At 46.2% G+C, this 25,765-nt stretch overlaps 1 protein-coding gene across 1 annotated transcript in view; it reads left to right on the top strand.

Moving 5' to 3' along the window:
* Window positions 1-25,765, top strand: part of gabbr2 (gamma-aminobutyric acid (GABA) B receptor, 2) — a 1,146,382-nt gene that overhangs the window by 798,604 nt on the left and 322,013 nt on the right. Inside the window, exons 4-5 of the mRNA XM_038797583.1 lie at window positions 2,945-3,046; window positions 20,805-20,870. Coding sequence (XP_038653511.1) covers window positions 2,945-3,046; window positions 20,805-20,870 — 168 coding nt within the window. The remainder of the gene's footprint in view (window positions 1-2,944; window positions 3,047-20,804; window positions 20,871-25,765) is intronic.

Here is a 25,765-nt window from a genome sequence, read left to right as displayed (position 1 = left end):
TCATCTATCCTAAGCCTTTTAGACTTTACGAATGCTTCCTTTTTCTTTTTGACAAGATTCATAATGTCCTTTGTTATCCAAGGTTCCCTATACTTGCCACTCTTATCCTTCATCCTCACAGGTACATGCCAGTCCTGAATTCTAATCAACTGATATTTGAAAGCCTCCTACATGCCGGATGTTGATTTTCCCTCAAACAGCCTTGTCCAGGCAACACTCTCCGGATCCTGCCTAATGCTGTTGTAATTAGCCTCCCCCCTGGTATTTTAATGTTCCTCGTATAAGTGTACACCACTGCCCCACTCTCCCGATGGTGCCACCCCACTATCCCTGCCCTCCCCCTCACCCGAGGACCACTCTTGTCCTTTTCCATAAGCAGTTTAAAACTGACAGATTTATGATCACTGTTCCAGAAATGATCTCCTACTGAAACTTCGATCACCTGGCCAGGCTCACTCCCCAGCATCAGGTCTAATATGGCCCCTTCCTGAGTTGGGCTATTTACATATTGTTTCAAGAAACCCCCCTGGACGCTCCTTCCAAATTCTGCTCCATCCATGCCTCTAGCAGTAAGTCCCAGTCAATATAGGGAAAGTTAAAATCACCCACCACAACAACCCTATTGTTTATGCATCTTTCCAAGACCTGTCTGCATATCCCTGCAGCTGTGAAGCATTTATGCTAACCACCATGCTACCCTGCTCCTCTATCTCCTGCTGGCTGTTAGGAGCTCTTAAATAAACCCCTAACATTGTGACAGCGTAGACGCAGAGGCCAACATCCGAACACCCAGTGACTGGGCCCCAGCACCGGGGACATTTCCGTGACCAGAGCGGGGGTGTCTGCACTGGGGAGGGGGCCAGCACCTGGTCCAGGGAACATTACGTGCGGCTGTCTCCATACAGGGTCTGGGGTCCGGTGAGCAGGGGCACCCGCTGCGGCTGGGAGTGTATTGGGCAGGGCATGTTGGTGGGGGCAGTGAAGGAGTGATGGGAAGATGGGAGGACTGGAGGATCCCAGGGTGGAAAATATCGCTGGTTGTCAGTCTCACACCCTCTCCAATTCCTTACAGATATTGCTTGGGATAGACGATAAGTTGGAGGTATCTGGGGGAGATGGAGCTTGGGATTGGTGGTCGGTCCACAACATGGAACAAAGAGCCAAAGGTGTCATACTAGTTGTGGTGAGGGATGTTCAATGTTCCTCATGTAAGTGTACACCACTGCCCCACTCTCCCGATGGTGCCGCTCCACTATCCCCACCCTCCCCCTCTCCCCAATGCACTATCCAGTCTTTTCCATCCCTCATCTACTCCTCCACTCCCCCCCCTCCCACCCAGAGCACTCACACTGATCCTCAACATGTTTGGCTTCCCTTGCTCTACCGCTACTTCTGGGTGCACCCCCAGGACGCACATCAGATATGAAGGCAACCAGCAGCTTACCAAGATCAAGGTCGGCCTGGCACTGGTCATGTCCCCAGCGAGTCGGACATTCTGCCGAGGCCCTCAGCCATGGCCATCACGATTGCGCCACGCCTGAGACACCTCCACGAATGGTGCCGATGTCGTGCGCCAGGATTTCCACTGCAGTATCCACCCTAGCAGTGTTGGCCTGAGTGTCACGCATTGCCGGCGACATTCCCTGCATCCGTAGCCTCTTTGACTCCTCCAATCGGCTATGGACCTGGTGGAGTGTTGCTGACATTGTTCTCTGAATGTCCCAGCCACTGCCTAATGTCTCCATTAGCTCCAGGATATGTTCCACAGGCTCAGCACTGGATGGGAACCAGCTAGGGACCTGAGATCTAGCAGCCCTCTGACTACTGTCTTGCCAGAGCATGACTGCCTCCACCTGATACACATCCGCGACTATGTGGTTCTCAACTGATTTTGTCCCAGAAGCCTTTCCACTAACGGTACCCAACGAGGTGTTTTCCTCTGCGCTGGAGGAGACTGGGGATAACAGCTTTGGGACCTTCGGGGGAACAGGAGATCCCTCCTGCCCTGGACCACATCTAGGAGCCTCTCGAGATCCGTGTCACCAAACCTTGGGGCCGGTTGTCTCGATGCCATGGCCGCGAGCTGAGTCGGGTTGGTTGTGCAATGCTGATTAAGTGCTTTTTGACCTTGTTAACGGGGACTGGCGAGCCGGGCTGAATTCCAGGCAGCTCGTGGCAGTTCCCGCTCGCTACCCCACTTCAAAATCTTTCCGCAGAATTGCGCCTTAAGTGTCATTTAATAGCCAGCAAGAAACTCCGTACAAAACCCACCACAAAATAAGTTATAAATGTTTCCGTTAAATTCGACCCTACATTTCAAAAGTACTGCATTAACTGTAAAATGGTTCAAGATATCCTGTGGTTGTGGAAACAGCGATATAAATGCAAGCCTATCTTTCCTTTCTCTTATTTTTCAGAATGTTCATGATTTCCTTACTCTTGCTCTGATACGTTTTTAGAGATGCCAGCACCTCATACATAAAACCATTCCTCTCAAATCCTGACAGTGGTACAAGCTATTTGACTCTATGCAGAGTATTATGGGTCAGATTGACCCAAGCACATGTATTTTCCAACATAGGCATTAGGAACTGAAGTCCTGGATTTATGTATGCAAGCCTTGGAGTGGGACTTGAACCTAGAACCTTGTGACTCAGTGACAAAAGAGCCATAATTCTGCTTCATCGTCTTGACAGGGGTAGTTCCATGATCACAGAACCTTCCTGAATTGTGGCGCATAATGCCAATTCAGATGATGAATATATTGACAATTGATAGTTAATAGTTTCAAATCATTGCTGATCTGGTAAATCTTTTCCCAGCTTGGAAGAAAAATACTAAATATCAATCCAACTGTGCGTACTGTATGAAAACTTAATCATAAGAATGCGTCAGTCCTTTGTGAAGTTATTACCAATCATTTCTCTCTCTTCTGTGCTGACAGGTGAGGAATGATCTGACCAGTGAGTTGGAGAAAGCAGACATTCAAATTGCCGACACTGAGAGTTTCTCTAATGATCCTTGTCCGAGCGTCAAAAAGCTGAGGGTAAGTAAACAAAAATATTAACAGTAAACCATGAAAAGAATGCAAACATTAACAAGACAGTTTTGCAGAATTTCCACCAGCCTTTATTAACCTGTGAAGGAATGGAGGAATAATTGCAAGAACACTGTTTACCTGTGAAATGTTTATTCCAATTCAGCACAAGCAAAACAGATGAAAGTTCCTCCCTCTAATTATCTTTGTGATTCTATTAACAATGTAAACCTAGCATTTAATCAGGCAACAGGGTGGTGTGTGGCGTGTGGGAATCCCGCTGCTTTCCATCATGATTGAGTTTGGGGCAGGAACAGGCAGGCCAGAGAGGGGGTGGGGGGGAGCGGGGGTGGTGGGGGGGGGGGGAGGGGGAGGGGGGGGGGAGGGGAGGGGGGGGAGGGGGGGAGGGGAGGGGGGGGAGGAGGGGGGAGGGGGGAGGGGGGAGGGGGGAGGGGGGGAGGGGAGGGGGGGAGGGAGGGGGGAGGGGGAGGGGGGAGGGGGGGAGGGAGGGGGGAGGGAGGGGGGAGGGGGGGGGGGGAGGGGGGGAGGGGGGGAGGGAGGGGGGGAGGGAGGGGGAGGGAGGGGGAGGGGGGAGGGAGGGGGAGGGAGGGGGAGGGGGGAGGGGAGGGAGGAAAGGGGGGGAGGGAGGGAGAGAGGGGAGGGAGGGGGGGGAGGGGGGAGGGGAGGGAGGGGAGGAGGGAGGGGAGGGAGGAAAGGGGGGGAGGGAGGGAGAGAGGGGAGGGAGGGGGGTGGTGCGGTTTAGCCCATTAACTTTGCTTCTATCTCCACAGTTGCTGCCAGACCTGTTGAGTATTTCCAGCATTTGCTGTTTTTATTTTGCATTTTGAACATCCATGGTATTTTCCTTTTTTATAACTCTGGATGTTGGATGTCGGTGGCATTGGGATCAATCATGATGCCTCTTATCATCAAGAGGTCCACCAGCACTGAAGCTCAAACATCATAAATGGCAACTTGAATGAGCAATTGTAAAACTATGCTTGTACCTTGAGTCTTGCCCTCGAGGGGGTAGTGGAGAGGACAGTAGAAACATGATAAGTAAAAGAAAATACTTGTTCCTGAATTTCCGTATCATCTTCAGCTTAAGCATTGCACTCAGAAAATTGAGAAAATTTGAGTTAGATGCAGAATGCTGCTTTTGCACTGTTTCTGAGATTCCTCTTACAGTTTGGCAGCTATAATGAAAGGCCCAGTGGAGTGGGGATTGTGGCCTGATTGAGCAGCCTTGGCTGAACTGTATTGTGACTTCGGAACACAGAGGGCTTGATCTACCAGCCCTATGGCGCCCGACCGGGGGTGTGGCATGGCCGGTAAATGCTGGGTGAGGCCTCCCGTGCGCTTCATGGCAGCCAGGACACTTCGCAGAATCTGCCCAAGTCACGTGATAATCATAATAACAATCTTTATTTGTGTCACAAGTAGGCTTACATTAACACTACAATGAAATTATTGTTAAAATCCCTGAGTCAACACATTCCAGCACCTGTTCGGGTACACGGAGGGAGAATTCAGAATATCCAAATTACCTAACAGCACGACTTTCGGGACTTGTGGGAGGAAGCCGGAGCACCCGGAGGAAACCCACGCAGACAAAGGGAGAATGTGCAGACTCCACACAGACAGTGACCCCAGCCGGGAATCAAACCTGGGACCAACAGTGCTAATCACTGTGCTACCGTGCAGTCCACAAGGCGGCGCAACCAGAATCTCACCCACAATTGGCGAGACCAGGCCGTGCATGCCTTCCTGGATGTACCGGCCTCCCGAGGGAGGCCTCAGTTGGGTGTCATTCAGTGCCAATCCACACAAACTTGGACCAGACGGAACAGACCCTGGGGTTCTTCTGAGCCATTGATGGCCCCTGGGTGGTCAGGGATAGTGCAGAGTGACCCCCTGGCTCTCCCCCTGGAATGTGGGGCACCTTAGCACTTCCCAGGTGACACCGCAAAGCCAGCAGGGCTACTTCTAGAGTGGCAGTTTCAGGATGGCCGGTTGCCAGGGTGGCAGTGCCAAGGATCATGGCCTGAGGAAGGCCATGCCCATGAAAGGTGGTGGGGATGCAGGGCAGTTAAGTAGGGGCCTCGAAGGTTTGTGGGGGGTTCAAGGGTGGAGGTCCTTAAGAGCACGGCCCTCAAGAACTACATAGCGGGGTGTCCTCACTTGGGGGTATATGGTGTAATGCCTATATGTATGGAGGGTGGCATTTCCCAAGGGGGGGGGGGGGAACTCTCAAGCTCACTTAGAGATCGGGCCACTCTTTCAAAATGGTGGCCCAATCTCTGAGGAGCCAGTCTGGCCAGTGAGATAATCTCTCCAGTGATGAAAATAATTTGAAGTGTGGGCTAAACTGGTGAGAAACTCCCCAGTGCCTTAAAAAGTAAGGGCGCGATCCAACCAAATTTGTTCTAAGTTTGGTAGCGAGCAGTACACTGCGGTACACAGCCCAGAGGGGCACCCGCTTTGTGGTGGTCTGCTGTGTCCTCCACAACCTCAACAGCAGCAGGACAACATGCTGAGGGAGAGGATCATGTGGCTACATCCGAGGACAAGGAAGCTACGGACCCAGAGAGGCTAGAAGACGAGGCTGGGGAGGACCCATAGGACCAGTCAGAGGATGGAGGACAGGCGGCGGCAGTGAGGGTAAGGCAAACCCGGGGGGGCCAGACAGGCTCTCACCCTCACCCAGTTCACATAGGACGTAGTCTCGTCTGTCATTCCCTCTCTCCCCAACCATCCTCCTTCCCATCTCCACATTCCCCCCCCCCACCCCCGCCCACGGTCTGTGCAACATTACTCAGGGTCATGGGACTGTGTTGCCGCTGTAAGTGGGTCACTGTAGAGGGCTGGGAGGTGTTGATAATCTGCCGAGAGCTGAGCGCTGGTGCTCCTCATTCCATGCCACAATCTGACCCCTCCCTGTCTGCTAATTGCTCGCGCCCACCCATCACCTGCACCTGGGTGGGGGAGGGGCAGAAGAAGGGCCTTGGATGTCTGGGTAGATGGGGCATGGGAATGGTGTCTGACCCACATTGTGGACGAAAGTGCCAGCGACATCATATTGATCGAGGTCAATGATTTTTATTAGTGAACAAGTGTGTCACAACAACTTACCTAATCCCCTGATGGTGCCGTCCCTCCTTCCCCACCCCTTCCCCATCCCTTCCAGACCACAACAACACTGTGGTTATAACTGTCGCTTCACAGTGCCAGAGTCCCAGGTTCGATTCTCGGCTTGGGTCACTGTCTGGGTGGAGTCTGCATGTTTTCCCCGTGTCTGTGTGGGTTTCCTCCGGGTGTTCCGGTTTCCTCCCACAAATCCCAAAAGATCTGCTGTTCGGTGGATTAGACATTCTGAATTATCCCTCCATGTACCCGAACAGGTGCTAGAGTGTGGCGACTAGGGGACTTTCACAGTAACTTCATTACAGTGTTAATGTAAGCATACTTGTGACACTAATAAAGACCTTCACTGGTTAATCTAAATATTTGGGTTTCAGAATGATTTTCTCTATTTATCAGACTTTTCAACAAGTGCGTTCTGAATCTGAATAACATTGTCCTGATATTAACCATCTAAACCTCTATTTGCCTTAATTTATTGAACCATTATTCTTCAATTGGAAGGAAAATTGGTAAATGTTTCAGGGGTTGATTTTATATTGCCCATTTTATGGTTAAAATGACCCACTATGAGACCAGCTTCGATTTCCCTTGTGACCTGTGAAACCTCTGCCCTCTAATTTATTAATGTACTAGTTTTTGTAACATTGTACCTCTGAGCATACATTGTTGAATATATCACTATCTGGTGGTTGTACCTATTTGTGAACAATGCATGCTTGGCTCACCAGCACTTTCACATGGAAGGATTTGCAGTGATATCTGTATATCAATATACATGATCAATATATGTAATGCTAGTACATGCAATTGAACACTAGATGTCTCACTATCAGGACCTATATTAATAGCTTTCCCGCTCTTTTTTAATCGTGTGTATCTTGAGTGAAGATAGAACAGACATAGGACGCTGCGTCTGATGCAAGATGAATCGCTTTGCTTCTGTCCCTGGCAGGACAGCAAGCTATTGAGATATATAGTTTGTTTAATTTTGCTGCTGGTGAAAATAAGTCGAAGTTTGAACAAATTATCGCGCAATTCGATGACCATTGCAAGATTCAGACTAATGAAATTTTAGAAAGATTCAGGTTTCATAAGCGAGTCCAAAAGGTTGGTGAACCAGTGAATAACTTTATTACAGATCTCAAACTCTGAGCTCAGACCTGTAACTATGTGGATTTTCATGATTCCCTTGTTCGAGATCAAATTGTTTATGGAATAACTGATGATACTATATGAGAATCTTTAATTCGGCAAAATGATTTAACGTTGAAAATCGCGATAGAGAAATGCATCTCCAGTGAACAGACCAAAAGTCAGTATTTAGAATTTTATCCCAAGAAAAAAGGCGCAAATGCCTAACACGAGGCAGAGAAAATAAAAATGGTGTTGCAGGCAGCACAGAAGTCTGTTCTGATCAGCAGCTACCCAGCGCACGCATTTTCCAGCTAGGGACATGCGCACTTAGCACAGAAATGCGAAACTCCGTGAAAGAGGCTGCGCATGCGTGAACATCACAAATACTTTACGGCAACAATGTGATGACATGCCATAGATTTGGCAACACCCACTTAAAGGGACACTGCCCTGCTTTTGGAAAACACTGTCCGAGATGTTTCAAACAAAATCATTAAGCTTCTCAGTGTCAATCATTTGCAAGTTATCCTCCTCCTGTACGTAAAAAGAACCACAGTACAATGTGAGAGCTGTTGACAAAGATGAACAAATCAACACTCAAGATTTCACACAAGATGATGAAATTTTTTTATTATTGGCTTTCTTTGTTGGAGTGGTTGAGGCATCCATGAGGACTAGTTTGCAAACAAGCAAGAATGATCTTCAGACAACACAAAAAGCACTTCACGAAAATAAAAAGGATCTTCAAGCAACAAAAGATCAAGAAGTCAATGTCATTAGCAACGAATGGATGACTACTGTCTGAATTAATAATGTTCCATTCTCATTCAAATTAGACAATGGCGCTTCAGCGAATCTTACTAATATGTAAAGATTTGTCTATGATTAAAAGTCACCGGAGGGCAGCAGGGTGGCGCAGTGGTAGCACTGCAGTCTCAAAGTGCAGAGGTCCTAGGTTCGATCCCGGCTCTGGGTCACTGTCCGTGTGGATTTTGCACATTTTCACCGTGTTTGCGTGGGTTTTGCCCTCACAACCCAAAGATGTGCAGGGGAGGTGGATTAAACACGCTAAATTGCCCCTTAATTGGAAAAAATGAATTGGGTCCTCCAAATTTTTTTTTTTTAATTAAAATAAAAAATGTCACCGTGGCATAATTTCTCCAGAGTATTTTTTAAAAGATTATAATAGCAATCCAATTTTCTCACATGGCTTGTGTTATTTGAGTGCCACCAAAAGGGACATTCACAGACAAATCAGATTCGAGATAGTGGATGACAATCATTCTTCACTATTGGGTGCTCAAGCTTTCAAGGATTTGCAGCCCATTCAAAGGATTTTCCTTAATACTTGTTAATAAGCTACACTTAAAGAAGGCATCCAGCAACTTTTACATGAATACCCTGATATATTTCAAAGCATGGGAACACTGCCATTTCAGTACAAGATACTTTTGAAAAAAGATGCCAATCCTGTGATAGATTCACCAACACGTGGGTTAGGTGGATTGGCCATGCTAAATTGCCCGTAGTGTCCTAAAAAGTAAGGTTAAGGGGTGGGGGGTTACGGGTATAGGGTGGATACGTGGGTTTGAGTAGGGTGATCATGGCTCGGCACAACATCGAGGGCCGAAGGGCCTGTTCTGTGCTGTACTGTTCTATGGCCGAGTGGTCTAAAGCGGGCAGCACGGTAGCATGGTGGTTAGCATAAATGATTCACAGCTCCAGGGTCCCAGGTTCGATTCCTGGCTGGGTCACTGTCTGTGTGGAGTCTGCACGTCCTCCCCGTGTGTGCGTGGGTTTCCTCCGGGTGCTCCGGTTTCCTCCCACAGTCCAAAGATGTGCGGGTTAGGTGGATTGGCCATGCTAAATTGCCCGTAGTGTCCTAAAAAGTAAGGTTAAGGGGGGGTTGTTGGGTTAGGGGTATAGGGTGGATACGTGGGTTTGAGTAGGGTGATCGTTGCTCGGCACAACATCGAGGGCCGAAGGGCCTGTTCTGTGCTGTACTGTTCTATAGACGTGTACCAGCTCATATCAGAGAAAGATTGCAAGCACAAGGAATCATATCGAAGGTAAAAAACCGACTGACTGGGTTAGTTCCCTAGTCTAACAGGTGAAATTAGAATCTGTATGGATCCTAAAGATCTCAATTGTAATATTAGAAGAGAACACTACCCAGACCAAAGAGAGAGGAAATCACATCAGAAATGGCCAATGCCTGAATTTGTACCAAACTTGATGCCTCAAAAGGTTTTTGACAGATGCAGCTTGATGATTCCAGCAAGCTCCTCTGTACCTTCAACACACCTTTCGGGAGGTCTTGTTTCAACAGAATGCCCTTTGGAATCATTTCTGCATCAGAAATATTTCATCGTACAATGGAACAAATGACAGAGAACATTGAAGGTGTTTATGTACATGGCATAATCATCTGGTCTACAACACCAGAAGAACACATGCAACATCTCAGAGAAGTGTTCAAGAGAATACACAACTACGGTTTATAGCTGAACCAAGCTAAATGTATGTTTGCCGCCTCTTCTTTGAAATTCTTAGGTGACAACATTACAGCCAATGTATCAAGCCGGACGAAGACAAAGTACAAGTCAGTCGTCAAGTCAATGCAAATACCGTACGACAAGAAAGCAGTCTTACACTTTCTGGGATTTATCAACGTTCTAGGGAAGTTCATCAAGAATCTTTCCAGTAGAACAACTGCATTACGTCAGCTGATCAGAAAGAATACTGATTTCAACTGGATTCAGAGTCAAACTAAAGAATGGACAGATCTGAAACAACAGTTGATCCAAGCTCCCAGCTTGTCTTGATTTGACCCGACCAGGCCCACCAAAATTTCAACTGATGCTAGTCAGAATAACCTGGTCAGTTCTACTTCAACAAGACCATTTGAATGATTGGATTTCCATTGCCTACACATCCAGATCCATGATTGCAACTGAATATAGGTACGCCCAGATTGAAAAGGAGTGTCTTGGAGTTGTGACTAGAATTTCCAAGTTCCATGCGTCTGTTTGTGGCTTATCCAGGTTTACTGTAGAGACAGACCATCGTCCACTTTTCCACATCATTGAAAAGAATTTAAATGAGATGACACCAAGACTACAATGACTTATGATGAAATTGCACAGATTTGATTTTAATCTTATATATACTCCAGGTAAAGATTTAGTCATAGCTGACACTCTGTCCAGATCCAGCAACACTGATATTCTTCAAGAGGAATCAATCAATGACATTGATTCTCACCTGCAACTTTTCAGAGAGTTACTTCCAGCCTCTGATTCAGAGCTTCAACAAATTGGTACAGAAAAACAGAAAGATGCCGCTTTGACCAAAGTTATACATCATTTACAACTCATTGTCCACAATACCAGAGCATACAGTCTGAACTGACTATCGTGGATGGTATTTTGTTGAGACAGGCTTGAATCATCATTCCAGATAGGATGAAGTCAGAAATGCTTCCTAGATTTCACAAAGGTCATCTTGGCATTGGGAAATGTAAACGCCGTGCCAGACAATCAATATATTGGCCAGGTATAAATAAAAATATCTCTGACATAATATCATGTTCAATGTGTCAAACACATCAGAGTCAACAATGCAAGGAACCATTGCAACAGAATGACATTGTTACGTCACCATGGGTGAAAGTGGGTATCGATCTCTTTCATTCATTGGGTAAGGATTATATTTTAGCCATTGACTATTATTTAAATTTTCCAGAAGTCATTAAGTTGAATGATCTTGCATCCAATTCTGTAATCAAAGCATGCAGAGAAATATTTGCCAGGCAAGATATTCCTCGTACCATTATGTCTGACAATGGCCCATGTTTTTCGAATTATGAGTGGAAAGAATTTTCAACAATACAATTTTGAACACATCACCAATGGAAAGGTTGTGAAAGGTGTCCACATAATTAAACAGTTACTGAGCAAATCAAAAGATTCATAATCTGATTTCTATTTAGCACTATTTACTTATAGATTATCACCTTTATCATCAGGATTATCTCCAGCTCAGATGTTATTTAACAGGAACATAAGAACAACTCTACCTCAGCTACATATTCCTTATCCTGAACAACATCTTGCTGTGAAGAAACTTCAGCAACAGAGACTGAAACAAAAGCAGTATGTCAATTCTAACAGAAAATGATACTGTTCGATTCAAACTTCCTGAAGGAGTTTAGTCTGACATTGCTCATGTCATTAGGCAATTCTCTCCCAGATCTTATCTGATTTAAACTTCAGATGGCAACATCTACAGAACAATGTAAAATTTTCTTTTAATATTTGCAAGAAAATGTTAAAAAAGGGGGATGTAGTGATCCCTGTATATCAATACACATGATCAATATATGTAATGCTAGTACAGGCAATTGAACACTAGATGTCTCACTATCAGGACCTATATTAATAGCTTTCCCGCTCTTTCTAAAGGAGTGTGCATCAGGAGTGAAGAGAGAACAGACAAAGCTAAAGAGAGAAGAAGTTCTTAGTAATCAAAGCATTGTACTGTATAATTTAATTAGTTTTCTCTGCAATTGTTTCTTTGTTTTACTAGTTGAGTATTAAGTAAAAAGAACTCAGAATATTTATTTACATTACTCAATGAATTAGTTTCTCATTACCAGAAGACTACTGCTCATTTCAATAACTGGGCTGGTTCAAAGGAGGAATATATGTATTACACAAAGTAATATAACAGGATTTACGATATCATCATTTTTAACTTTGATTTGAAGTAATTTTAATACACTATGCTTAACATTGAAGCATGTAAAACAAAAAGCAGTTCTAATTTTTTGTCAGCAACTGAGTTTCTAAACACTTCTCGAAAAAGAATTAATAATGTTATTATTTTAGACTTTGTCACCAGTTTTCAGTGCTGATTCTTAATCTGCTAATTTGCAATCTGAAAAGAAATGTGCATTTCCAAATAGTTCAGATAAACCAGGTTTGACTGCGCTAGTGTGGCTTTTAATGATGTTTGGGAGGATCATGCTGATTGAATTATATTCTCTTGAGACTTGCCCTTGGAACTGCTGCAGTGAGATAATTTGATTCAAAGGACTAGATCTAGGAACACTGTAGGGACACACTGCTTGACAGCACCAGGTCTGGGAGCTGCTGAGCACAATATGGTGCCGGAGAAGAACCTTTGTGCTGATTTGAGGTAATTGCACAATTCTGTTTCTGAGGAGGACTCCTGGAGAGAAGGTGAATATTCTAAGGCAGTAAAAAAAACTGCTGACACAATGGACTCAAAAGTGATTGCTGCAATGAAAGTCTTGAGAGAGGCTGTCACCACATTCAAAAGGGTCTGTTTCCAAGATCATGAGAAAGGTACACAAAAGTACCATCAAGAAAATAAATCTTACATTCTCCTCTGGTCCTCAACCATTTCTTAAAATATTCCAAAAGATTCTGCCTCCACTACCCCACATGGTGGTCACTGTGCACAAGAAACTTTCACCATGAGATTAAATTTGAAGCAGTGTCCTGTGTTTAGATTTAATTTGATCTGAATAAGATTTATACCACTTACTACTAACCTGTATTGTCTTATACAGTTCTCACTTGGATCCTATCAAGGCTAAAAATCTAAAGATGTCTCCCATTTTCATCATATCATATTTTCATTTTATCAGTCTTAAAGCTTCTCCCTGCTGTATCTTCAGAGTTTGAATGCCTTCCTTGTGTTTAAAAGAATATAACTGAAACAATTACACCCAGGTGACAGAGCAAGAACATGAATAAAAGTAATAATAATAATAATAATCGCTTATTGTCAAAAGTAGACTTCAATGAAGTTACTGTGAAAAGCCCCTAGTCACCACATTCCGGCGCCTGTTCAGGAAGGCTGGTACGGAAATTGAACCCGCGCTGCTGCCTTGTTCTGCACTACAAGCCAGCTGTTTAGCCCACTGTGCATAACCAGCCCTGATGCTGTTTCGGAGTAGCTTCCTGCCATTAGTTGTTATTTTGGCACGTGTTTGGAATTTTATTTTCTTTCTTGATTGCTGTGCTGGGAATGCAATAGCAGAGTGGTAATCCAAAGGTCTGGACTAATGGTCCTGAGGCACAAATTCAGATTCCATTGGGGCAGCTGAGGGAATTCAAATTAAATTTGTTAACTGGAAATAAAATGTTAGTCTCATTGATAATCAACATGAAACCCTTGGATTATTATAAAAACCCATTTGGTTCACTAATATCCTTCAGGGGAGGAAATCTGTCACCCATATCTGGTCTGGCCTATACATGACTCCAGATCCACAGTAATATGGTTGATTATTAACTGCCCTCTTAAATGGCCTAGCAAGCCACTCAATTGTATCAAATCACAAATGCACAGTGCAAAAACCTACAGCATATCCTTTGCAAGGGAAATTGGTGATGGACAATAAATGCTGGCCCTATCGACAACACATCTCAAGAATGAATAATATAAAACAATGGTTTCACATTTAAAGGACAGAGTTAATTGACACCCACACATAACAGTAATTGGCCCTCGGGTCATGAGGCACATGTGTATCATCATGTGCTTCTCCCCCCCCCCCCCCCCCTTCCCCCGCTTATTCAGATTACGAGTGGTATGGCTCCCCATTTCTGATCAATCCAACCAGCATGACCCACATCTGGCTGTTGCTGCTTAGAGCAAGCACATTTGTTGTGTCAGCCGCAATACAGAATAGTGGAGTAGAGAGGTGGCAAAAATTGTAATTGAACAAGGAGCAGTCTCCAGCTGCGAATAAACTAGTGAGTTAAACATACATCATGAAAAATAATTCCATGGCCAGTATTGTAGAGATTTTGTTTTTTTGGCACAAAAGTGAAGTATTGAATTTAGTGTGAACAGGAAGAATGAAAATATTTTTTTTTTTATGCAGGGTACGGTTGATATCCATTCTGGGTCTTTGCCACAGAAGTGAAATAAAAGATTATATTAAAAGAACATGAAAAATTGAGTGCCACTTCCATTTTCTCAAAGCATAGGGGTGAAATGAAATGTGAGGTGTGTCCTGAAAAACTGCATTGCAAAATGTCATGAGGTGGCAATTTCAAAATAGCCTGGGGCTGGGCTGGAGCTATCCAATTGGGAAACTATGCTATAGGCCGAGAGATGTAGGTTATTATTACCTAATGGAATGACATCAACTGTAGGCACAGAATTCGCTTTCTATCAAGGATGACAATTCCTCAGCGTAATTGATTTAACCTTGATAGAGCCTATGCTAATGGCTCCTTGTCACATCTAATTCGTTTTCTGGCTTTTTTTGCACGGAAAGTGCCTTTGGTCTCTTTCCAGTCACTGAGATCAAAAGACAGCTCAAGTTTTATGGAAGCTGCTTAAGAAACCCATGCACAGCATAATGAAATTGAAATACATTTGTAAAGAATGTAGTTATAACTTTGCTACATCTCAAATCAACTTCCCCATCCTCCAGTAAGCTGAAAACAATTTATTTGACTGGATATAAGCTGAGGTATACCATATGGTTGGACAGATGTCAAGCTCCAAATATTATTATTTATATTTATTTCCTGAATAAGCTAGAGAAGCTGTGAGCTGAATGTACTGATATATTGATTCACTTTGCAAGGCAGTTATAGTGCATTGATTCTCACCAGTGATTTTCTGAATAGTGAATTCAGAGTGTTACGACGTGTCACAGAACATAGAACATAGAACAGTACAGCACAGAACAGGCCCTTCGGCCCTCGATGTTGTGCCGAGCAATGATCACCCTACTCAAAGCCACGTATCCACCCTGTACCCGTAACCCAACAACCCCCCCCCCCCCCTTAACCTTACTTTTTAGGACACTACGGGCATGTGCAATATGGAATATTAATCGTTAGTTTCATTGGCTCCGGTAATGCCTTGATTTTAAATAAAAATAGAAATAAGCAACTAGAACTGCAAAGACATTGGGTGGGATCTTTCGGTCCCTCTGAAGGTGACCCCCCCCCCATACACGGGCAGTCAGTTCCCGATGACTGTGTTTTAAATTGCCGCAGGAGTCACCTGGCATATAAATTCGAGAAGCCTCTGAACGCAGATTACTAGGGGACATGATGGGCTTCACTTCTGCCATTTTCTGAACTCTGTGCAAAGCATTAGGACAATAGGTATCCAGATTTCATTACTCTAGAAAGTTCCTTCTTCGAAGGACTAACAAACCTCATTATGTAACGAGGGTGCAAAAGGCTCCCGATCTGTTTCAATGTCATCTTGATAGCTTTGACAATAGGAGATCTAAACTGCTTCATTAATGTGAATTGCCCTACAGTATGTGCTAATAGCTGCTGTCAGCCGACTGGAACCCCACTTGTGAAAAGCTACGATTATAATAAGGGCACAGGGAGTCCACACCGCGTACAATAAAGAAACGTAAATTTATTTGCAACACAATGGGCTGGATTCTCCGTTTTGGAGACTAAGTCCTCACGCCGGCGTGAAAACGGTGGTGTTTTATGCCCGGAGAACTGGTGTAAAATGGCCACCGATTCCCCGTTTTGCTAGGGACTAGCAGGGAGGCAGCATAGAGCCTGCAGCAGCCGCGCCGCGCTCCATGGCAGACTCAGCCCACAGACCCGGACCGTAAAAGTAGTGCCCCCCTCCAGCCGCTCGTGCTTCCCAGACCGCCCGCCCACAATGCCCCCAGTCCTGAATGAAGCTCCCCCATGACCATGGATTGGCCCTCCCTGACTGTGGCAGCCCCAGAATGAGTCTGCAGCCACCACGCCGAGTTCACAAATGGTGTGAGCACATGTAGTCCACGCAGTCGTGAACTCGGCCGGTCGGGGGATGGAGCATCGCGGGGCGGGCCTGAGGCCGAGGATAGTTGGTGCTGCGTGATCCTAGAATACGCTGTTTTCAGGGGGCAGAGAATTTTTTAAACGGCACCGCTCACAGATTTGGTGCCAAAACGGATTCTCTGCCCCTTTGCCCAACTCAATTTCGGCGTCGGGGAGTGGAGAATCAAGCCCAATATATACATGGCCCGGTAGATCCCTACAGTGTTCCTGTTCTGGATGGTGTCTCACTGGCCGACCTTTTATACAGAGGTTAATAGAGATCACGAGCAGGCGAGCTCTTATTCTGCAAGAACCACAAGGAAGATAACCATTCCCATCCTGTAGGCCCCGTGCGAGATATTACAATATGCTTGTCTGTTTGTTGCAGCTGACGAAAAATCCGCAGAACGTCCCAGTAACTTCCAGAAGACTGCAGCAGCACCTGTGTGGGTGCAAATTCACACGCTGCTATAATCAACGTCAGGAATGGAAAAGAGAGAACTTTATTTGCCCCTCCAGACTTGCTTGTAACAAACGGTCAAATAAACTGATCAAACCAGTCATACCATAGTGCTTTCACATGCCTCCTCGAAGCTGGCCATGAAGTGGGGTTAACAGTGAGCTCAGAACTAAAGTGTAACTGGATATTTAAAATGCTGACTTGTTGCCTATTCTACATCTGTATCAAACATAAATACCAGTCTTCTATAATTGTGTGGATGAACTGTAGGGCACAATATTTACAAGACACTGAGACAGAGGCACTCATACCAAAGCCAGCTACTCTCAGGGTCCACAATTGAGCAAGCAATCAGGCTTCTGAAGATGCTGTTCCAGTGCCTAAACTGGCCAGGAGGCACCGTGCACTGACAGTGTCTCGGAAGTTGTCTGCTGCACCTTCTATAATGTGGCCCTAAAAGGGGTGTGAACTTTGAAGAGGCTGAAACTCTGAAATGACTCAGCTCATTGATGGAAGAAGAGGTGGAGGAAAATGCAGAACACAGAGGCTGGACAGGGACATCTGCCACAATGCTTGTGGCTCTCACCAGGATGCCGTCAACACCAGGGATCATCTAATCTAGGCACGTTTCAGTTGAGCCTTTCTAACCCAGGAGCAAGGCAAGGCCTAGATCTTTGAGACCACTTCCATTGAAGGTACTTGTCTGGAAAAGGTCCACTCTTACTGACAATGAATAATTTACAACTGCCCAGAGGTTTCACTGTCCTCTTCAAGATTCATTGATTCCTTTCACCATCTCTTCTCTCTTTCCTGGTGTTGTCGTTAAAAAATGGAAGCTCGGGCATCTAAAGTAATGTGTCAATACCTACATTGTGTTGACTAAGAGTAAAAGGTGTACAAGTAAAAATTCCAGTGCCTCGTGGCCTCTGCTCTTAGCCACGTGTACAGGTGCTCCCTGGAGGTTGGAATGGCCTGCTCACATGTTGTTAGTTGCAGCTGAGATGCCTGTGCTGGATGTCCTCATCATGGAGGCGCAATGGGGACAGCTCCAGAGGCTAATTCATTAACATCAGAAGAGAGGAAGCCTCTGTCACTGGGCCCTGCTTCATAGATTTTTTAAACTGCTTATTGTAGAATCTCGGGCATAATTTACCCGGCCCAAGGATTGTGAGCATGTAGGCAGGTGTTCAGTAAAAAAGAGGGAGAGTTTTGTCAGGATAGCTCTTTCGTGCATTCCTGAGCAAGTGGCAGGAATTTGCCAATATTAGTATTAAAATGTGTTTCACGTACAGCTTGGTAAAGTGCAACATGTTATCGTCCAGCCATTAGCATTTGAAAAAAGCTTCTTCAGAACCGTAAGAAATAACAGTGCCAATTCACGTGGATTAACCTAGGGAGAAACCAAACACATTATGATCTCACTGGTTGTCTGTTGCATGCCTGGCAGCATCTCACCATTACTTCAGTAAGGTACACTGTCGTAACTTTGTTTTTGGAGCTCTCAGCCAGCATGCTATTAAATGCTTTATGTCTTTATCAGCTTGATTACTGCAAAGCTGTGTAATATCATGCCCCCAGCTTCCTGAATTCGACATGGAAGTGCATGAGGTGGCTGGCTGCTGTGATCCATTAGGATTCCTGAAAGGCTCCTGCTGCTGGCTGCACGTCTTCGACTGCTGCATGCAGCCTGGATCTGCAATTTGTGTGGCTTTCAGTGAGGTGAATTTAATAGGCTATGAGTGAAGCAACACTCCTAGATGAAGTTTGGTAGTGGAGATTGCACCATGCTACTTCTTAGAATGCAAGAACAGGCAAGTGATTCAGCACCTTTAGTCTGATCTGTCTGTCAGTTTGTTAAAACATAGCTGATCTATACCTCAGCAGGAGCATTGACGATCAGCAATTGAACATTTTAAGACAATACTTGCGACTGTGCATTCGAAGGTGAGGCTGGCACATCAGATCAACTCATGAGATCATAGGTCCATACTCTTGCAATCGGTGGCTTTATGTGTTGTGTTAGAATTGAATTCACTGTCTGAAACTCCTCTTTGTACTGTATTTAGTGGAAGGGAAGTGGGAATCCGGGGTTGACAGGGTGCGGATGGGGTGGAGAAATGTTAGAAAGAGGAACACCTTAGGCAAGGTCTTTGATGGGCACAGGGGGCCTGAGAAGGAAGTAGCTCCCTTATCGGTCCTCCAGCCCTTCCAGTGAAAGATGGCAGGCAGGTCACTTGACATTGGTCAAGCACCCCCGCCTAGCTAGATAAATCTTGGTGGTTGTCTGAGTAATTGGCCACTTGAGGACCTTAATTTGCCCATAGGTGAGACATGCACCATTGATAAAATTGCAGCAGAGTTGAGGCGGGCAGTTAGATACCAGGAACAGTGCCTCAGGTATGACATTTAATTTTACGGCACTCCTCCCCCTGCCTGCTGAGCAGCAGAATGTAGTGGGTGTGACTCTAAACCAATAGATCAGAGTTTGAGAGTTCAAACCTTATCAAAGTAAGTTGTGAAATTCAATTTCATAAAACTAATCACATTTGGATTGACACCAGAAAAAATTGCCACAAAAGCTGCCAGTTATCCTGTAAAAACAAAACTGGTTCACTGATGTACTTCAGGAAGGAAATCTGCTACTCCTGCCAATCTGACCTACACATTATGTGGTTGTCTTCAGAAAGCCATTCATTTGTAAAAATGATGATGTCCCACTACCATCTCCTCAGGATAACTAAACATAAGCAATACGTGTATCCTAGCCAGCATCACACACATCACAAGAACAAATGGAAAGATGCACCGCAGGAACTCACCAAGGCACCTGCCACAGCACTTTTCAAACTCACAAATGCTATCACCTGGAAGGTCAAGGACTGCAGACACATGGGAACACCATCACCTGCAAGGTCCCCTCCAAGTCACACACCATCCTTGTATCACCGTTCCTTCATTGTCGCTGGGTCAATATCCTGAAACTCTCTTTATGAGTATGGCTCACCACCACCTTCTCAAGGGCCATTACAGATGGGCAATAAATGCTGGCCTAGCCAATGATGGCCACATTCCACGAAAGAATAATAAAAAGAGCTTCCCCTATAAATTTTGTCTATAAATCCCCTATCCCCTATAAATCCCCTATAAATCCTCTGTCCATCCAATTGTTTTCTTACTGTAGGGACTTTTTGATTGATCAAACTGTAAATTTGTTATTCACATCATAATAAGCAACTGATGAGGTTCATACATAGATATATATACATAGATACATACACGTCAGTGGGACGAAACAGAAATGTGGCGGGGCGGAGAATCCAGCCCCTCGTCGATGAAGCCTATCATTTGCACCCTCGATTCCATCCTATCACTGTTTATCAGATTCACACATTAGTCCCTCATTCTCACTGGCATGGTTAATGTGTCACTGTTCTCTGACACTGACCACATATTCTTCCAGAGCACTGTTAACCCCTCCTCAAGAGTCACACTCATTAGTTATTCATTCTCATCTGCTATTATTGTTCTTATTGTTCTTTCCAACTTCTTGCCTTGTGATGATGCTTTCAATTGTTTTTGCTATGCCTTATTCAGGTCCCTCAATTCTGTCTTCTGACAGCACAAAGACCACACTGGCCAAAGTCACAAATCATAAGTGTAATTGCAGCACTCAGTTCCTTAAATTTGCTGATAGAGTTTACATTTATAAGCTGAACACTTAAAAAAGAATTTAAAGTATCCAATTCATTTTTTTCCAATTAAAGGGAAATGTAGTGTGGCCAATTCACCTACTCTGCACATCTTTGGGTTGTGGGGGTGAGACCCACGAAGACACAGGGACAATGACCCGGGGCCGGGATCAAACCCAAGTCCTCGGCGCCATGAGGCAGCAGTGCTAAAGCTGAACTCTTTTAATTGCCTTTATTGAATTGTAATTGAATTCTGATTTGAATATGTATGCAACAACTAATTCTGTTAGTTTGTTTTCTACTTAGCAGGGCCCATTAGTAAATTTACCACCAGTTCCAAGCTGGGAAAATATCCAAAACAACTCATTTCAAACCCCGATACAGTGTTAGTTATAACAAATTTTATGTTTACTGGTGCTGTCACGTATTGTACTCGCAATGCTCTTACTATTAGCACACTGTACGTGATACCTACTTCCCTTTCTAAATAATACTTTCTTTCCCGACAGGGTAATGATGTCCGAATTATTCTTGGCCAGTTTGATGAGCACATGGCAGCAATGGTATTTTGTTGTGTAAGTATGAACAGTGATATTAGTATTAATCAGCATCCTTTGTTCGAAAAATCAAATTATTTGTACAGAAAGAAAAATTGTAGCAAAATATTGGAACTTATGTTGATAATTGCTTATTAAATGAAGCAGAAAGTTGGTATACAATTAAGTGAAATAAGGTTACCTAGTTGCTATTTTTATGCTGTTTTTAAACAAAGAGAAATAATGATGAATGGAAGCCACATGAAAAAAATTGAATTATTTGTCAGAATTAAGTGATAAATAAATTTGAACGGAAAAGGGAAGATAGACAAAAGTATATTTGCTTTGCATTTGTTTAACTTGATGGACAATAAAACCATTCCTGACATATTTAAGAAGCAGCATTCACATATAAACATTTGAAACTGCAATAAAAGCTGTTTTGTAGCTGGTCATAAATTTTAAAGAATTGGCACTAACCTTAAAACAGCATGGTTTTGACAAGTGTTTGCCTTTGTACTAGTGTTTGGTCTTTATAACTGTTGCAAGATTTTAGTGAGGCGTGATGGTATATATTTATACATGATGTTAACCGGTATTTTAACTTTTGATTGTAAAACGAACACAAAATATTTCAACCATGGCAGGCAGACAAATACTAGCCTTCAACCGAAGACCCAGGAGTGCCCTGATTGGGAAGCCAATAGAATCCACGCTGTTAATATTGAAAATTTTAAATAGCTCAACACAAAAATCAATGTAATGCTAACTATCTACTTTCCTCTGTGTGGAACCGCCTGGAAAGATTTAGGTGTAGATTCATTGAGAGCATGTAGTTTGTACTTTTTCCTACTTCCTGTTGGATTTTCTGATCTTACATTCTTCAGGGGGGAAGAACTTAGGTTCTCATTCTGAGGGAGCGCAAATCCATATGTGATTCATTTCTTGCCACGCAAGTTTATGCCTGGCAGCGATTGCAAGGGATTCCCTCGCAGAATCCTGCTATCGGGCCAACATTTTGAGCAGGCGGCCCGATAGCTAGGTCCAGAGACTGAGCTCCCAACCCCCAATCCAATTTTCCAAATCTACACCCCCCCGCCGTGGGATTTCCTTGGGGAACACCCCCCCCCCCCCCGCCCAACAGTACAATGGTGACTCAACCAACCCCCCCACCAGAGACCCCCATGAGAGAGACTCCGACCAGACACCCCCAATAAGAGAGGCTCCATCAGAGACCCGACAATTACAGCGACCCTGTGTCTGAGCCAGCAGGTGTATTGCCCAGGTGAGATTTAAACCAGTGATTTTTTTTTTCTCGCTGCCTTTGTCTGACTGCTCTCTAGCTTCCAGACAAGGGTCTCCCTTATGGGAGACTTCAATTTAATGGCGGTGGCTCTGGTGGGGATCTCTGTAATTGGAAGGTGGAGGTCTCTGTAATGGGCGGGGGGGGGGGGGGGGAGGCTTTTACGGGTCTCTGTAATTGGGTCTCTGTTGATGGCCTCTCTCCTGGGGTTCCCTCTTATAGGGGGTTTCTCTCTTATGGGGGTTGGTGTCGGCAGGATTTGCTTTGTTGTGGGGGGGGGGAGAGGGTGGCTCTCTGATGGACTTTGGGGGAAATTCCCTTAAAGAGCTACCCTCTTGGCCCACTGTGAGATACATTGCATCAGGACCACATTTGTAAATAGCTGCACCAATTCTCGCCCACAAGAATCCTCAACCAGAGGACCACAGATTCACGCAAGCCTGCAGAAAAAAGGTGCCCGGTCTATTAATAGGATGTAAATTGGTCTAAATGATCTTTTTGCATCCTTCCGCTGGTGTGAGGCGCGAATATGTATGCCGCTGCCAGTGGGAAACCAGAGCATCAAAACAAGATCGGCGCCTGGCCATTTTTGTCTGATGTAGGATTCTCCGCTGCATCAGGAATTTTGATACCAGCAGCGGGTGCCGGAGAATCCAGCCTGTGTTATCCATGGGCCAATCTAGCATGTTGTAGAAGCTTCTATGGGCGGGATTCTCCAGCCTCATTGCGCTCTCGCTCAAGAGAAACAAGGCCGATGAATAGCGGGAGAGGTTGAAAACAAGAAACGCGCCAGGCGGCAAACAGTTTACGATGCAACCAGCCCACTCCCGGAGGCGAAATCGGGATCTCGCCATAGTGTGGCGAGAAACCAATTATCATCACTTAAGCTCCACTTCCACCCTAGAGTCACCTCATATCCAGCAGTCTCCCATCATTCAGCGGCCTCCCCAGCAAGTGCTTAAACTGGAGCTGATTAGTACTCATTTTGAAAAATGTGAATCTGATGGAATGGCCTCTGCGGGGAGCCAAAGAGGTGAGTAGGTGAATACCCATCATTGTTCACAGGCAAAGAGCCCAGGGGCACTTGGCAGGAGGGGGGTGGGGGGGGGGGGGGGGGGGGGAACCTCCGCAGATGTGGGAGGGTGAGGATAGGAAAGCGCTCGGGGGGGGGGGGGAGGGGGCCCTGCCCGTCTGCCCCATCAAACACCTATACACCCCACTGACTGCCGAGGCCTCTGGACATGTGGCTGAAGGCTATTGCTGATAGGGAATAGGCAATCGTGGTTAAGTGAGCACTTCACACAACCTAAGTGGGTTCCCATGGGTGGACAGGCCATTAGCCTGTGGGAGTCATTATCTAGCATTCCAATCACACCTTAATGCCTGGACACTGTGCTTGAACACAAGCCGCAGTCAACATCTGTACATCCAGGAGATAGGATACAGTTCCAGGGACATGTCCATGGCCGGAGGGTGTGTGTGTGGGGGGGGGGGGGCAATGCCTGGAGAGATAGGCCAAGTGTTCGGAGCACGGGCCAAATTGCGGAAGAAAGTGACAGGCGTCACACTGCTTGTGGTAAAGTATTTTGAATATGTCTCAGATGTCCAACAATGCCCCACTCTCCTGATGGTGCCACCCCACTCGCCCATCCCCCTGCCCCCACCCTCAACCGGCGCGCTTAGTGATCCTCAACGTGGTAACCTTCCTTGCTCCACCGCTATGTCTAACTGTGTCTACAGGATGCACATCTGAGGTGGAGGCATCCACCTGCTTGCCTTGTCCCTGGTGGGCATCCTCAGGGGGCTCTGAAGCTGGAGGGCCCAGCGCACCTGTTGACAGCAAATGCACTGCCATGCCACCATGTCCCTTGTGCTGACTTTGAGATGTGACTTTATCAGAGAGGTGAAACCTAGGGAGCTGGTGGCCACCATCCCTACTCCATGGGACATATCCAGGTTGGCACTCAGCGCCCTGTTCTCCCGCTCGGTGCCCATAGGGCCCTGGGGTTCACCTTGGGATGGAACGGCAGCTGGTTCGAGCCCCGCATGCCCCTGCATCATCTGAATCTGTCAACCCCATGCAGCTCTCTGATATCTGCACCAAGGTGTCAACACCCTCAGCGATGCTCCTCAGTGATTGGGCCATGCTTTGTGGCATCTCGGCAATGCCTACCTGTGACAAGTTCCACAGCGCATTGGCCATTCCCATCAAGGAGCGTAACATGTCCCACAGCACCTTATCAAGGTTGACCTGGTACTGGATAACATTCCCCAGCATGTCAGACCGTCTGCCGAGACACTCAGCCATGGTTGTCACTGACTATGACACACCTTGGACACACTCAGACATGCTGCTGACGTCGTGTACCTGGCTCTCCACTACGGTCGCCACCCTAACGGTGTAGGCCTCGGTGCCACTCATTGCCGGCGGCATCTCCTGCACCTGTAGCCTCTGGGACTTCTCCAATAAGCTATGGACCTGCTGGCGTGTCACTGATATCTCCCTCTGAATGTCCCAGCCATTCCCTAATGTCTCCCTGAACTCCAAGTAACCCTCTACCAGAGGTTCAGCAACAGGCTGGGACCCAGCTGGGTCCTGGGATCCAGCAGACCTCTGACTGCTGTCTCGCCTGGGGGGTTCCTGCCTCCATCTGATGTACTTCAGCAGATTTGTGGTGCTCACTATATTGTGCCCCAGAAGCCTGACCCCTAACGTTTCCAACCGAGGTGCGTGTACTGGAGGAGGGTTGGGATGACACTGTGACGTGTCAAACCAGACATCCTCATAGCTCTCCTCCGAGATGGTCTTTGGGAAGCAGGGGGAGGGCTGCCCAGGATGGGCCGGCACCGTTGGCTGGAGGGCCTCCAGGAGAATGGACTTGTGGTCAGTGGGGAGGGATGGGTCAGTCAGCATGGCAATAACAACTCCTGTGTGACAGGTCCTCCGGATGGGGCCCGGTGAATCCTCACCTCTGCGGCATTCACCAGCCGCATTGGTGACCGCTCTGTCCTCGGCGACCCCAGTCACCTCCAGGACCCATTCCTCGAAGTTGGTGAGGATTTGTATGTCTGGCACCCCTCCGCCAGTCTGTGCCCTCTCCCAGCGATTGTGGGAGAGCTTCTCCTGTGGAGATACAGAGAGGGCATAGTTAGTTGCATGCAGGATTCACATGCAGGGGGAGGGGGTATGAAAGAAGGGTTGGGAGGATTGAAAGAAGAGGACAGGTGAAGGGAGGGTTGGGGGCCTCATGGGGGTGCAAAGGTTCTGGGGGAGGGGGTCGTTGGTGTTAACTCACCTCTGCTGCTTGGTGTAGGTTGTTGACCGTCTTACGACACTGGAGGCCAGTCCTCCGAGTCACAGTCCCCGAGCTCACTGCCACCGCCACCTCGTCCCAGAATACCCTTCCTGGCCTCCATCACATCGAGGAGCCTCCCCAGGTCTTCATCCCCAGAACTTGGGACCGGTCGCCTTGGGGGTCATGGTTGCGAGCTGATTGCAGCTGGCTGTGCAACTGCTGTTTAAATGCTGCTCGACCTTGTTAGCGGGCTGGGGAGGTGGGGGGGGGGGGGGGGGGGGGGATGCTGGTGAGTCGAATCGGCTGACGAGCCTTCATTTTAGGCAAGAAGCCCG

The sequence above is a fragment of the Scyliorhinus canicula genome, chromosome 5 (genome assembly GCF_902713615.1).
Source record: "Scyliorhinus canicula chromosome 5, sScyCan1.1, whole genome shotgun sequence".
In the NCBI taxonomy this organism is placed as follows: domain Eukaryota; kingdom Metazoa; phylum Chordata; class Chondrichthyes; order Carcharhiniformes; family Scyliorhinidae; genus Scyliorhinus; species Scyliorhinus canicula.
This window is presented reverse-complemented; position numbering and strand designations above follow the sequence as displayed.